The 14,911-nt window shown below is 41.9% G+C and overlaps 2 protein-coding genes across 2 annotated transcripts; both read right to left on the reverse strand.

The window, feature by feature from the left end:
- Positions 1 to 900: 900 nt before the first annotated feature.
- eef1a1l2 (eukaryotic translation elongation factor 1 alpha 1, like 2) lies at positions 901 to 5,430 on the reverse strand. The gene is made up of 8 exons (XM_042077444.1): positions 5,334 to 5,430; positions 4,660 to 4,815; positions 3,801 to 3,980; positions 3,339 to 3,635; positions 2,869 to 3,019; positions 2,154 to 2,410; positions 1,545 to 1,779; positions 901 to 1,225 (listed from the first exon to the last, which is right to left on the reverse strand). The coding sequence occupies exons 2-8, from the start codon at positions 4,801 to 4,803 to the stop codon at positions 1,101 to 1,103; spliced, it is 1,389 nt and encodes a 462-aa protein (XP_041933378.1). The 5' UTR covers positions 4,804 to 4,815; positions 5,334 to 5,430; the 3' UTR covers positions 901 to 1,100.
- A 264-nt stretch (positions 5,431 to 5,694) lies between these two features.
- Positions 5,695 to 9,292, reverse strand: LOC121696113 (elongation factor 1-alpha). The gene is made up of 8 exons (XM_042077442.1): positions 9,136 to 9,292; positions 8,272 to 8,429; positions 7,650 to 7,829; positions 7,253 to 7,549; positions 7,005 to 7,155; positions 6,634 to 6,890; positions 6,233 to 6,467; positions 5,695 to 6,106 (listed from the first exon to the last, which is right to left on the reverse strand). Exons 2-8 carry the CDS (start codon positions 8,413 to 8,415, stop codon positions 5,982 to 5,984), a joined length of 1,389 nt encoding a protein of 462 aa, XP_041933376.1. The 5' UTR covers positions 8,416 to 8,429; positions 9,136 to 9,292; the 3' UTR covers positions 5,695 to 5,981.
- Positions 9,293 to 14,911: the final 5,619 nt, after the last annotated feature.

A 14,911-nucleotide genomic window follows, 5' to 3' on the forward strand; every position in this document is an offset into this window, starting at 1 on the left:
AGTATGGATTGGGTATGAGTTTCATGCAATATCGTTGTAAGGTGTGTAGTAGAAATGATGGATAATCTTAAAATTAATAAGTACATGTGTGTGTCTGTGTGTGTGTATGTGTCTGTCTGTCTGTCTGTGTACCTACACGTCTGTGCATGTGTGTGTTTACACGTCTGTGCATGTGTGAAGTTTAGCTATTTGTTTGCTATTGTTGGATCAGATTGTTATAAACCAGCCATGGGTGTGTGACCATAAACAATATGCCTCTAGTGGCCATCTGAAGAAAGACATGACACTCCTGTTTGAGAGTGGGGCACAGTTCCCATGAAATGTGATTCATAATGTTCTGTTTTAATTCCGATAACTTGACAAAAACAATTTAAAAAAAGACTTGTCATAATTATTAATATTATGTATCACAAAGTTATGCAGTAATATTGATTATCGTGACAAGCGTGTTCATTTTTTCTTTCTTTGTTCTTTTACTGGCTAAAAGATACATTCATGTATTCGTTCCCAAACATTCCGGTTGTAAATCATCTGTCTATTTGGTTCCATTGGACAATATTTGAATTAGGAGTGTGTGCTGCTGCATCCATAAATATAAGGGAGACAGCTCCCATTAAACACTTAGTTTTAGTACCTGCACTGAAATGTGACCAAGAGATGGGCTTTTTGTCTGTTGCCATCACTAGTTGTATATACTTATTCTGACTGTTGATATGGCTTTCTGATTCCATAAACTGACTGCCTAAGAGTCACTCATGTATATTACTCCCTAACAAACATTGAATAATGTAGGGAATAAATTAATGAACATTTAATTTCCATTTCAGTGTGCAAAGCTGAAAGCTATCAGCTACAGCTATCATAAGAATACAGAATCATAAGAACAAGATGACAAAAGTATTTGGTGAGAAATCATTCCTTGTTTATTTTTTCCATACTAAAGCACTTAGAAAAAGAGCTTTTCTGGCTCCTTTCCTCCGAAAACTTTTGCGATGGGTTTTTATCAGCATTAGCCAGTCCTTGAGCAGAGAGCTGAGGCTCTGTAAAAGTACGGGATGGGGTGTCCCGGATGCCACTTGTCCCAGGTCCGGCGTACGGGTTCATTTGACCTTGGCGGCCTTCTGAGCAGACTTGGTGACCTTGCCTCCTCCAGGTGCCTTCTTTTCCACAGCCTTGATGACACCGACAGCAACGGTCTGCCTCATGTCACGCACGGCAAAACGACCTGGTGACACAGAGAGAGCGAACCGGCAGAGGAAGAGGAGAGATGAAGGAGAGACAAGAGGAGGAGGAAGACAGGAGGAGGATGACATGGTTAAATGGCATTTTCAAGATCTTAAATTCATTTCGCAAATACAAATAATAAATGCTGTATTTCAGTGGCTAAAATGAAAGTGCATATTATACTTGTATTTTTCTACTGCTATCAAAATTATATTTGTATCATTTTGAAATTAATAAACAAACCTTGGGGAGAAAAATGTACATATGCATTTGCTGTGTTTGTTGTTTAAATGGCATTGCCATTGGTCTCATGTACTCACCAAGGGGTGGGTACTTGGAGAAGCTCTCCACACACATAGCCTTTCCAGGGACCATCAAGATGATGGCGGCATCACCAGACTTCAGTGCCTTGGGGTTATCCTCAACCTTCTTGCCAGAACGACGGTCAATCTTCTCCTTCAGCTCAGCGAATTTGCAGGCAATGTGAGCAGTGTGGCAATCCAGCACAGGGGCATATCCAGCGCTGATCTGGCCAGGGTGGTTCAGGATGATGACCTGTGGACAAAGAGGGACAGAGTTTCACTTCCAGATCAAAACTATTTTAAAAGCCTAGCATTCACAGACCATTTCACAAACCCCTTAAACCACTTAAAGAGGGTCCTTTTCAGGGAAGAATCCATAGACCCATATAACATAAGAATGCTGGTTCTTGACTGTCTTAACTGTCTTGACTTGACTTAACTGTGAAACTTTGTGGGGTAAATTTGGCAGTTCCAGACAGTAAAAGTAAATATTTAGCAATTGTTTGACACTAGCCCTGCTCTAAACCAGGCAATTTCCCTCAGTAAATCTCCATTCTCCATCTTTTTATGTACTGGAAAGTTACAGAGAATCTCGTTTACATGATGCACCTTCTCTGTGGTTCTCACCTGAGCAGTGAAGTTACCAGTCTCCATAGGGGGGTCGTTCTTGCTGTCTCCAGCAACGTTGCCACGACGAATATCTTTGACTGAAATGTTCTTGACATTGAAGCCAACATTGTCACCAGGCAGAGCCTCAGTGAGAGATTCGTGATGCATCTCAACAGACTTCACCTCAGTGGTGACGTTAGCAGGGGCAAAGGTCACAATCATACCAGGCTTCAGGGTACCAGTCTCCACACGACCCACGGGTACGGTTCCAATACCTGAAGGGCAAATTAATACACATTTACTACACATGTAGTTCAACATCACTCACTGAGGTGATTTTCATTATGCTGTGAGATATCATACTCTGAATGGCTTATAACTTAGCATGGTTAAAGAACAGATACATTTTTTAGCACAGTTATTGGAAACCTAGCACAACTAAATTAAAGCTACAGTTAGTTAACTTGGGCTAGAAGGTCAGCTAAATAAGCATCATTCCCAGATTGAACTAATTCAGGTAATAGATGGCATTCCTGGATTAGTTACTTAAACCTAAAGTTTTCATAATCTATTTCATAATCATTTCATAATAAGAGTAGCGTGAGACTAGTTGGCATGAAAATAGTTAACAGATAAAAGCAGACGAAGCTCTAATCCTGGGAACAAAAGTGTGGTGGCTGACATGAAACTGAGCCTAAATACAGCTCTGTTGTGTCGGGTGAGACGAGGGTACCTCCGATCTTGTAGACGTCCTGCAGGGGGAGTCGCAGGGGCTTGTCAGTGGGGCGGGATGGGGGCAGGATGGAGTCCAGGGCCTCCAGCAGGGTGACACCAGAGGCACCTCCCTCCTTACGCTCGATTTTCCAGCCTTTAAACCAGGTCATCTGTAGGCCAGAGCAAGGGAACGGAGAGTGGGAAATGTGGGGGATTACTGAATGCAACTAGGCCTGTACAATTCTATACAATTATTATACATTCAAAGAAATCCACTTTTAAAAGACATGTCTTTTCTGTTAAGTTCCATAGATTCTAAAATCAATGAGTATGGAAATAATTGTGATTTCATTGACCAAAAGTAATTGCGATCAAGATTTTTACATAATCAAACAACCCTAAATACAACACCTGCTAATATACTCTGTCAAGGTGAGGTATGCAGTCAGGTGTGTTTTGGTAGATGACATTCAGTCAGTGCGCACTCACGTTGCTGCTGGCCTCCAGCATGTTGTCTCCGTTCCAACCGGAGATGGGCACAAAGGCAACGGTGGCAGGGTTGTAACCGATCTTCTTGATGTAAGTGCTGACTTCCTTGGTGATCTCCTCGTAACGCTTCTGGCTGTAGGGGGGCTCGGTGGAGTCCATTTTGTTGATTCCAACGATGAGCTGCTTCACACCCAGGGTGTATGCAAGAAGAGCGTGCTCACGGGTCTGACCGTTCTTGGAGATACCGGCCTCGAACTCACCCACACCGGCAGCAACAATCAGCACAGCACAGTCAGCCTGGAAATTAGCATTAGCCATATACCCAATGTTATATGTGAATGTACAGGTGATGGTTCAATCAGCTAATACAAATATGTTGTGAAGCACTTTAGGGTAACTGTTAAATATTAAACTGTTTATACATTTGAAATTATTCCAGGATTCCTGAACAATAGGCTATACCTGGGACGTGCCAGTGATCATGTTCTTGATGAAGTCTCTGTGTCCAGGGGCATCAATAATTGTGACGTAGTACTTGCTGGTCTCAAACTTCCAGAGAGAGATGTCAATGGTGATACCACGCTCACGCTCAGCCTTCAGTTTGTCCAGCACCCAAGCATACTTGAAGGAGCCTTTGCCCATCTAAATGATTAAACCCACATGGAAATTTAGCTCTGATACATGAATTTCCTCAGAAAATACAAGAAGCAGAGAGACAGATGGATCTCAGAAGTCAAAAATGTTACATTTCTAGTAAGTCTAATGCTTGCATAAATTGAGGGGAAATCATTTATGATGAGTGTAGTAAAGGCAGATCAACAAAATAGTGTTTCAAATTTGTTGGTTTGTTATATAGCCTAACACCTTTGACCAAGGTAGTCAAAGTCAAAAGTTTAAAAACAAAATGATGGGCTTTAACATTTTCAAAAGCTTAATCCATAAATGACAAGTCTTTATGAACTAATCCTAGGCCTACTAATCATATCCAGTGTGAACATATCTCGGTCAAATTGTTTTAGTGAAAACAAAATGTAATTTTGTCTGTAGGGCTTTCACTTTTTATGAGTTTTAAATGATAAATGTCATTAAATAAAAGTTAATCTAAAAATAGCCTTTTATTGATGTAATATTATTTCTTAGGAATTTGTTAATTAAGGAGGAAGTGCGAAATTTTAGACTCTAGATGGCGCTCTTTACGCGTGTAGTGCTTACACGCGTCCCTCCGGCTCTTAAAATACCGACATATGCAAGTCATTCACTGTACATAGCACACAGATAACATAAGGGCGCAAACCACCTGGTCAGCAACTGGAAAACCTACCTCAGCAGCTTCTTTCTCGAATTTCTCGATGGTTCTCTTGTCAATGCCGCCACACTTGTAAATGAGGTGGCCGGTGGTAGTTGACTTGCCAGAGTCGACATGACCGATGACAACGATGTTGATATGTATCTTTTCCTTCCCCATGATGGTAGCTTACTGTGAAGACATTTTCGTATAACTAGATAAAACTAAGCCCAATATAATGCCCTTGTATGTTGAGTTGTACTGTAATTCACAATAAATATGTTTCATATGACGTTCCCCCATCTAAAGCAAAATAGAGGTGCCGTTCTATGCACCGCAACTCAAGTCATCCTCCATGTTGAGCTGCGGTGCAGCGCCGCCATGTTCTTTCAAATCTGCCAATGAGTTTGCGGCCAACTCCACACTTTCAATTGAGGGGGACGACCGGGCACATCGCAACTTCATATGAACTAATGCAAATAACCTTCTTATTCATTACTTTTTATGAAAACAGATGGGTCTACATCCCCCATCCTCAATTAAGAAATATATTTCCTTCCAGAAATACCAAGGACATTCTCCTCCTTCACAAATAAGTGTAATCCAAGTAAAAAGGTGCTCCACGTTTCTTATTTCTGACAAGAAATAGAAAAGGGGGGGGTCCATTCCAGAAACAGCCCATCTAAGAGTCAGAATAGTGGCAAACTTACCACCCTGCTTTGAGCAGCTCCCTGATAACCCTAGAAAAGCCGGAGAAAAAGGAACGATTTCTCTCCGTCTAGGCTTTATATACTGGTAATGGATGCGGTGGGAGGTAGAGATGTGTGCAACCAAACTTCTAGTAGTCATTAGCAGGTTACCATTGGCTACATATCTGCAAACCACCAAAACGATTGGGTGGGCACTTGTAAGTGGGCACCTCTAGCAAAGTCTCTGCAACGGGCTAAATAGACACGTGGTTGACAGCTGCAACCTCTGGAGAGTAAAGTTACTTTGCCAACTGTTACACTTGACACAGAGCAGCCTCATCAGTCAGTCCCATCTGGGAATAACAGCAAGATACAAAAACTGTTTCAATTTTTTTTTAGATCTTTATTAGTCGAGCAGCTTTCCTTCCAATTTAACTGTGGCAAACAGTTGCAGTTCTAAACCATTTCAACTCAAATAAACTGATAGAGGCACAGTCAATTTAACAAAGCCATGTGTACATTAACTCCAAGTTGGTTTCCTTTCCTGCGAAAATATTTACGGTGAGTTTTAATCAGCATTAGCCAGTCCTTAAGTAGAGTGCCCAGGTTAAGGGAAACTCCCGGGTGTAGAGTGCCCACTGCCTGAGAGGCGGCTCGGCTGACGGGGGTTCACTTGGACTTGGCGGCCTTCTGTGCAGACTTGGTGACCTTGCCCTGGCCTCCAACCTTCTTCTCGACACTCTTGATGACGCCGACAGCAACGGTCTGCCTCATGTCACGGACAGCGAAACGACCTGTGTGAGGAGGAAAAACATTAGAACACTGAATTGTCTCGCTTTCCCCATCTAATCAAATAAGAAACATTTAGTCATTGTTGGTAAATGACGAACATGTGGATGAATATAGGAGATTGAGCTTACCAAGGGGAGGATATTCAGAGAAGCTCTCCACACACATGGGCTTGCCAGGGATCAGCTCAACAATGGCGGCATCACCAGACTTCAGGTTCTTGGGGTTGTCCTCAAGCTTCTTGCCAGAACGACGGTCAATCTTCTCCTTCAGCTCAGCGAACTTGCAGGCAATGTGAGCAGTGTGGCAATCCAGCACAGGGGCATATCCAGCACTGATCTGGCCAGGGTGGTTCAGGATGATTACCTGTGGACAAAGAATATAACATAAGCAAAGGAACAGACCGACTTTGCTAGTAATGCATTTGGCCATTTTCTTTCCCTTTTCCCTATAGGCCATTCAGCAATACTAGCATAACTTCCAAGTATATAAAAGCAGGGAACACAACATCGTTAACATTACTGGGCCTCACCTGAGCGTGGAAAGATCCGGCCTCCATTGGGGGGTCGTTCTTGCTGTCGCCAGCCACGTTACCACGACGGATATCCTTGACGGACACGTTCTTGATGTTGAAGCCAACGTTGTCACCAGGTAGAGCCTCTGGCATAGACTCGTGGTGCATCTCAACAGACTTGACCTCAGTGGTGATGTTGGAGGGAGCGAAGGTCACAACCATGCCAGGCTTCAGGATACCAGTCTCCACACGGCCCACGGGTACAGTTCCAATACCTGGAGAGCAAATCAAAATCACCAGTTAGCTAAGCTATTCCTAGAGAGACCAAGAGAACTAAACCATACAATACAACATACCATAACAATAATCACATTGTCAGTCTGCCTTACCTCCAATTTTGTAGACATCCTGCAGGGGCAGACGCAGGGCCTTGTCGGTGGGGCGGGCAGGGGGCAGGATGGAGTCCAGGGCCTCCAGCAGGGTGGTACCACTGGCATTACCCTCCTTACGCTCAACCTTCCACCCCTTGAACCAGGGCATCTACAAAGACAATGAAAGGCACAAGGTGAGACCCTGAATCAATCCAACATTAGCACCAAGAAACTGAAACGGTACAATCGAAAACTCCTTTGCTTACCTTGCTGCTGGCCTCCAGCATGTTGTCTCCATGCCAACCAGAGATGGGCACAAAGGCAACGGTGGCAGGGTTGTAACCGATCTTCTTGATGTAAGCGCTGACTTCCTTGGTGATTTCTTCATAACGCTTCTGGCTGTAGTTGGGTTCAGTGGAGTCCATCTTGTTGACTCCCACAATGAGCTGCTTCACTCCCAGGGTAAAAGCCAGGAGGGCGTGCTCACGGGTCTGTCCGTTCTTGGAGATACCGGCCTCAAACTCACCCACACCGGCAGCAACAATCAGCACAGCACAGTCAGCCTGTAGAAAAGGACACATTAGTACCAGCACTGCACATACATTTCTGCAAACATTGGCTATAAGAGCTAGAGATCGATGAAGATAATCCAGACAGTCTTACCTGGGATGTGCCAGTGATCATGTTCTTGATGAAATCTCTGTGTCCAGGGGCATCAATAATTGTGACGTAGTACTTGGTGGTCTCGAACTTCCAGAGAGCAATGTCAATGGTGATACCACGCTCACGCTCAGCCTTCAGTTTGTCCAGCACCCAAGCATACTTGAAGGAGCCCTTTCCCATCTACAAAGGAGAAGGATACATTTAAACAAAAATGAAGGGATTCTGGGAGAAAGGCATTCGAACTCCCAACTATACTCCATTAAGAGAACAGCAAGTATCTATGAGACTCTTACTCTAGGGGTTCTAATCAAATAGACTGTTTTAGCCTTGAAAACAAGTCAGGACTTCTCTAAACTTAAAAATGGTAGTTTACCATACTAAACTTCTATACGTGTTCTGTAAGTCACTAGCCCAGTTAGCCTTTATGCTTTCCACACCAGCGACCAGCAGGCCGCTGAGCGGCCATTACACAAAGCGCTGCGTCACCAACGCGGCTGCGAAAGCCCCGCCCAGTGCCCACACCCAGCCGGCTTGTGCGGAGAGCGCGTGCTGAGCCGCCATCTTTGAGCCGACCAACACCAGATATTCCAACTGAAACACCGAACTAAAGAAAAGCCCTTACCTCAGCGGCTTCCTTCTCGAATTTCTCAATGGTTCTCTTGTCGATGCCACCGCATTTGTAGATGAGATGGCCGGTGGTGGTAGACTTTCCAGAGTCGACGTGGCCGATGACCACGATGTTAATGTGGATCTTTTCCTTGCCCATGATTGCTTAAGTTTCTACAAAAGAAACCGTAACACATTAATACAATGACTAGGAGATTTACCATTATAGGATAATCATTACCGAATTATGAAAAATACAAGGTTTTACATTATGGATGTGAATCCGGAGGGGCAAGAATTTTAATTGACCACGCTAACCAACAAGTCAGCTAACCATAGGCTAGTTTGATTAGCTAGTAGCGGCAGAGGCCTCGTCGGCTAAGAGCCAGGGAAAAGACACGTGTTATGTGAAGGCCACGTCGGATAAAGTTACAATAAAATTCGAAACATCTAAAAGGCATCCATTCAAAGATGGACATCTGGCGTATTAACAGTTGTTAAAACTGCTATACTGGCTAGGATTCAAGAATGAAAAATAACCTCCGCCTGATTTGAGAAGAATTCACATGCTAGTCTTTGTTCTTCCCCATCACAGAAAAAAAGATGAAAAGTTCGTTAAGTATATTAGTAGTATATTTTACATACATCATTGTAAAAATGAATACTAACGTTATGACAGAGTAGCAATACCAACAAGAAATGGGTATGAAAAGCTTAAGTTAACGTTGACAACGTTGTCTAAATAGCGACGTGAAAATCTCACAGCGTAATAAATATACAAGAAACATTAATTTAAACAGAATAAATCATGAAATCAAGCCCTTTCTCAAACACAACACGGCCAACTATGCTAGGCCTAAATAATATAAGGTTAGCTTACCGGTGTTATATGATAACTCCACAGCAGCTGCTCCCCTTAGCCAGGTAACAGAAAGAGGAAGAAAAATGTTGGTGTTGGAGTTTTTATACCAGGGAGGAGAGGCCAGAATGGGCTGCAACCCCCAGCTTCCTCTCCCCCTCCCGCAGCGACCCGCAAATCACGTACATTCGGGCAAAAATCCCCGCCTTGTCGTTCATACGTCATCGTTTTGTTTCTGAAGTGGCAGAACACATAATGTTGATTGGGATAAGTTAATGATGAAAGTAGGCGACATACGAAATTAAGCTTATCAATATTATATTTCACCACGTGAAAGACAGCCAGGCATAGCCATTGTCTAAGTTACATCTGTCTCTATGGCGTATGGAGATGTATGCTATATCACTTCATCCGTTTGCGCCATTAATCAATTTTGATTACATTTGTCGGCGTTTGATTACATTTGTCACGTTTTGGGGCTATGCGTTTTGTGTTAATTTCCCATAACAATGCGTAGGCTACTGCCATGTCCATGTAGACCAGTTTAAAGCCTAACACAAAGTGCTCAATAAAGACTGCAATGCAGTCCAAACATCACCAGTATGCCAATCCAGTTTTTCATGCTACATTTGGCAAACACTATTTTTAATGCTTGTTAAACTGGCTACAGACTTGTCTACAGACTACGGGAAAGATGGACTATCCTTTGGTTTGTAAATGTTAACATGCCCTGGTGACATTAGCATCTATATCAGCCTATGCAGTCAGATTTAGGAGGCATTGAGCAAGAAATTGTAAAACATGAGGAGGTGTTGGGTATTTCTTCTAGGTGCCATTGAAAAACATCTTTTCACCCATTCACATTCAACAGACCCCCATTGGAATGAGAAATGAGTAGCCTTTCCAACACCCCCAACGTTTTTCTCTTTTGTTTCCCCAAACAAAAACAGGTATGGTAGAGTGATAGCGTTTATTGGCCCACATTCTAGTATAATGTTGATCAATCCAGCTGTTAAGAATAATACATTTCCACAACCCATGCAAACACATAAATATATTAAAATTACACAACTATTGTAACTATAAAACAATTTGATGTGGTCTATATTTTAGGTTTGATAACTACATTACTGTTCCATTGGGCTCCAGGCCTTGCATTGCACCTGAGGCATGAGGCCTTTAGTCAGGCATCAAGCCATATGCTATCAAACATTAGGCTTCTAATCCTCTGTGCAGCCTTTCCTATTTGGAGTCCCCAGTGCGGCTGCTGTTAGCTGTCTGTCCTCCACAGTTCAGTACTTGACCCTCAACTTGGCTCACCACACAGCTGCTGCCCTCACTCAAGAGAGCAGTGGGACAGAGGGGGAGAGGGAGAGGGGTGCATGAACAGAGTGAGGCAGAAAGAAAGAAGCTAGGACAGAGAGAGAGAGAGTTGTGCATAGGGACAACAAGACACAGCACACAGTTGTAAACAGTGTTAACTGTGTTGTCAGATCTGGTGTACAGTTGTTATGAAGAAATGCCCACTATGAGAGTTTGTCTTTTTCTCTGCCTTGTGTTTTCCCTGTCCTGCTGTACAAGAAAGTTGTTCTCAGGTTAGCTGGCTGAGAACAAGGTTACTCTGAATCTATTGCTATTGTTTTCCATGTTGGACTCATGGACATGGACAATTGATCGCATCACTGGCTGTATATGTGATGGCCCACCGGCCACCAAAGGTCCCCTGAAGCATTCAGAAGATTTTGAGTAATAACTCTATTAAGCATGAGCTGAGCTACAGTAGACCCATTTTCTCGTTCACTTACTTGTTTTTTTAGCCAACATTGTTTGGGATAAGTGCAATACTAATACTGGGGATATGATTGGTGAATGTTGAATGGTTCAAGTTTTACTTGTATTGCCATGCAAACAAAGACCTGACATGTTTTATTCACTGAAAAACAGGTTCTCTACAGGGTCAATAAAGTACCTATAAGGGTGAACATTCTAAATGACCACTGACTGAGTAATAATAAAAAATCATGATCCATGATATATCTTTTGAGTGTCTATGTTTTAGTTCCATGTTCAAACACTACCTTAAGTTGCCATGAATTAAGTGTTTTTTAGTGGGTTGTCATAGTGTAGGCCTGTGCAGGCTATTTTATTTTTATATTAGGGCAGTAAGTGTAATGAACAACTACTGATGTAGATTGTACACTGACAATGACAAGTCAGTCAGGTACGTTTTTACATTTACTTTATTTTATTTTACTGTGAAACTAACTTCATTAGATGTTATGATGATTTTACAGTAGTTCCCAGCTCTTGTATAGCTTTACAAGAATATTAATTAATTCATCTCTGTATATTCAGATGGCCCTGGAGTCTTCAGCACACCTCCCTGTGATTAAGCTTCTCAAACCATCTTGTTGTGGAAGGCTACAGGATGCAGGGACAGGGAGAGGAAGTGCAGGGCTGAGGGATGAGGAAGCTTTACTGTAAGGGAATCATCTGAGCATGAGAGCACTGGCTCCTAGAAACCTTGAGGGGTCAGTCTCCAGGTACATCAACACACATTCATAGACACACTCTGTCTTGCTCTCTGTGCCTCTCACATCTTCTCTCAAACTGAAGAAAATAAAGAGGGTCTGTTAGCATAGCCCCCCTGGAAGAAACCCCCACCCCCTAGAAACACATACAGTCTTTTACATATGCATTTATCCTATGCCAGTCTTTGTCCCAGAGTTACCAACAGGTCTGATGCAACCTTTGTTCAGAAGCATTTCTGTGATGAGAGACTCATGACTCATTTGCTTTCACACTCCCTCTCTCACCACAGCTGCAGTATCCTTACAGACCTCAGATTAAACGTGTCTATGCTAACGCTGACAGGATCTTCCATATTAAAACTCTAGATTCGGGCAGTGCTGTTAATGCTAACAAGGTCTTTAATGTTCATAATCTTTCCCAGTGACGGTTGGGCAGCTATTTCAGACGTGTTGGGGGGAGGGGTAGGAGCAGCACTTGACAGTCACACCCTGGCAGCCAGTCACTTTGTTGAGTCATGCTGCTGGTCTACCTCTCCCTCCATAGACAAATGGACACTGCAGAATTACTAGCTAGCTAAACATTTGGCACACTCTCCATTCAGGACAGAAAGTGGAGAGTCAAACTGGCTGCTCCAGCAGAATTCACCCAGAGATTACTGACAAACCACTATCTGATCTTCAGTTGAATTCACAGTTGTATTATTAACAGTGTAAGGAGTGAAGAGCTTTCCTACTATTAATATGTAAGGGACACAAACATAACAGATGTTAATCAGATGACAACACTGACTCACAGATCCTGTAAACAATTTGTAAAAAATATTTTAGGTATGCACCAACTTAGCATGCAATAGAATGGCAATAGATAAAGCAGCAGATAACATTTTGCTACCCCCCCCCCCCCCCCCCATGAATTTAATCACACTTGATGAGATAGTGCTTTATTCAGATATTCAGGTGACACCCAGTTGATGACAACACTGTCTTACCTTGTTCTTCCAGTCTCAGGTAGGGGGTAGCAGGCGGAATAATCTACACTACAGGGTGTATGTCTAGCACTTAACGGTGTGAATGCAAAGCTTCAATGCAAATGGACCCAAGACAACAATTTGTTGGAGAAGAAGGGGGAAGGCTGAATGGAAATACGAATGAAAAGGCATAACAAAGCCTTGGGCCATTCACACAATGCCATTTTCATTCATTTCTTTTCAAATCTCCTCATTCCAGTCTGGTTGAATCTCATAGTAACCCAATAGTTCTGTTTCTCATCACCTGTTTTCCTGTTTTCCAGTAGCAAAATACAGTTAAATAATCTTTTTCATTCCAAACATGTTGAATGTAGTCTACAGTCATAGGCCTATATTGGCCAAATGAATTGTCAAAGAATAAAATCATGAAAGCTATACTTGCTGTGTTTGTTTGATATTACAGACAGCCTTTGACTGGTTGCACTTTGCAGAAATAAAGACACCACATATGCTTACCACAATATTCTATCCTACTTGATTTATAAGCCTGTTGTCTAAATAAATTTAAACTGAACCAATGCAAGATCTTTAGAATCGTATGCCATTGTTGGTTAGATGTTGCTTTTATCAAAATTTCTTCTCACAAATGAAATTCATTTCTTATTCCTCTATTTTAGGCAACTGAACTTTGGCTTGAAAAACCTTGAAAAGCCTTAACTTTGGCTTGAAAAACAAATCTAGGCCTGCCACAAGGTTGTATGAAAATGTTATGCCAATCCTTAGGCTACTAATTAAAAGAAAATGTTGTATAATAACCTACTTTGCTAGGTTATATAGCATAACCTGTTGAGGGACCTAGCCTAGACAAATTCAAAGACATTTGAAAATTGTGAGAAAGCTCTCTGTCAGAACAGCCAGGCTTGAGGTAATGTCATGGTTCACCCCTTAAATTCTAGCCAACTCTATGCTGTTGTATGTTTTGTAACTGCCATAAAGTTGTGGAATTCAGGAACTTGTTGACAAATCTAATTCAAATGTAATGGTGTTTGTGGGTCACAATTATGTGGGCTGTGAGGCACATAATTGGTATAGCCTAGTATATAGGCTACCATTGTTATTACGAGTGAATTTGAGAAATTGCTACACTTGAACTATCAAATTTATCCAGTGTAGGCTGCACTCGAGGAATTGCCAAATCTGGACAAAATATAAATAAATACAGTATAGGCCTATAGTCATTGGGCCAAAAGATAGACAAATCTGAACGTAGAAAGATAACTTGAAGTCAAGTAACTTAATGTTTCGGAATTAAAATAATCCCAAAGACATAGAGTCAAAATAGGGTCTTTAATATTAAGAGCTTGTGAAAAGATGTTCACATGTGTAATAAAGTTTTGCAAAAGGAGTTCTGCATGGTTCATGGAGTTCAGGTGTCATTCATGATTATAAACAGTAATACTGTACACACATGTATGTTTATCTGCTATTATTATTTGATATGAGAACGTTTATTTTATCGCCCTTTGCAAGCCTATAATAGTGGACGGCAAAAAAGACGAATCAAATGAATGGGTTGTAATGGGATATCCACAGCTAGGAGGTTATAGTGAGATTTAACCATAGTAATGCCCTTCCAGGACTGTTGGTTTATTGCTTGGAATACAACATCCCATTTTCTTACATAGGTAAATTTTGTTTTGTTTTCTTTGTGTTTGGGGGGTATTTCAACCACATGGTTATCTCGTCAGACTGAACAGGAAGGTAGACAACCAAGCAAGCAAGCGCTTAGGCAAAGTCTATGGCAAGATCTGAATGTAAATGGATAAACCCGTTCAAGCGTTTTCTTTATTTCCTATTTCTTTCAATTCTTTAACTTAAGACATGTAAGAATTAAGCCTATTTATTCGCTGGGCAACGTACAAACTGACGAGTTACATTAGCCCTAGCACTATGAGCTACGATAAACGTCAGCTAGGATAGCTATGGCAGCTACAGTTATTATTTCATGTTCTGGTATGATATTCTTAACGTTTTGACTATGTTACAACTGATAAAAGCATGACAAATAAAGTAATCAAATCGCTTTGTAATATTTTAGTCCAGAAATACTTATGGGTGTTCATTTACAAATGTTACGACCTATCTGCCCTTGCTGTTACCACCAGTTTTAATAACTAGATCTGTGGTTTAGCGGCAAAATCTGGGTGATCGGTGGGGAACGCTGATTGGTTGGCAGTAAGCAATGTGTTGATTGGCTCTTCAGAAAGGCAGTAAAATTAGTGTCAAAAGTCCGTTCAC

This window comes from Alosa sapidissima, chromosome 21 (genome assembly GCF_018492685.1).
Source record: "Alosa sapidissima isolate fAloSap1 chromosome 21, fAloSap1.pri, whole genome shotgun sequence".
Taxonomy (NCBI): domain Eukaryota; kingdom Metazoa; phylum Chordata; class Actinopteri; order Clupeiformes; family Clupeidae; genus Alosa; species Alosa sapidissima.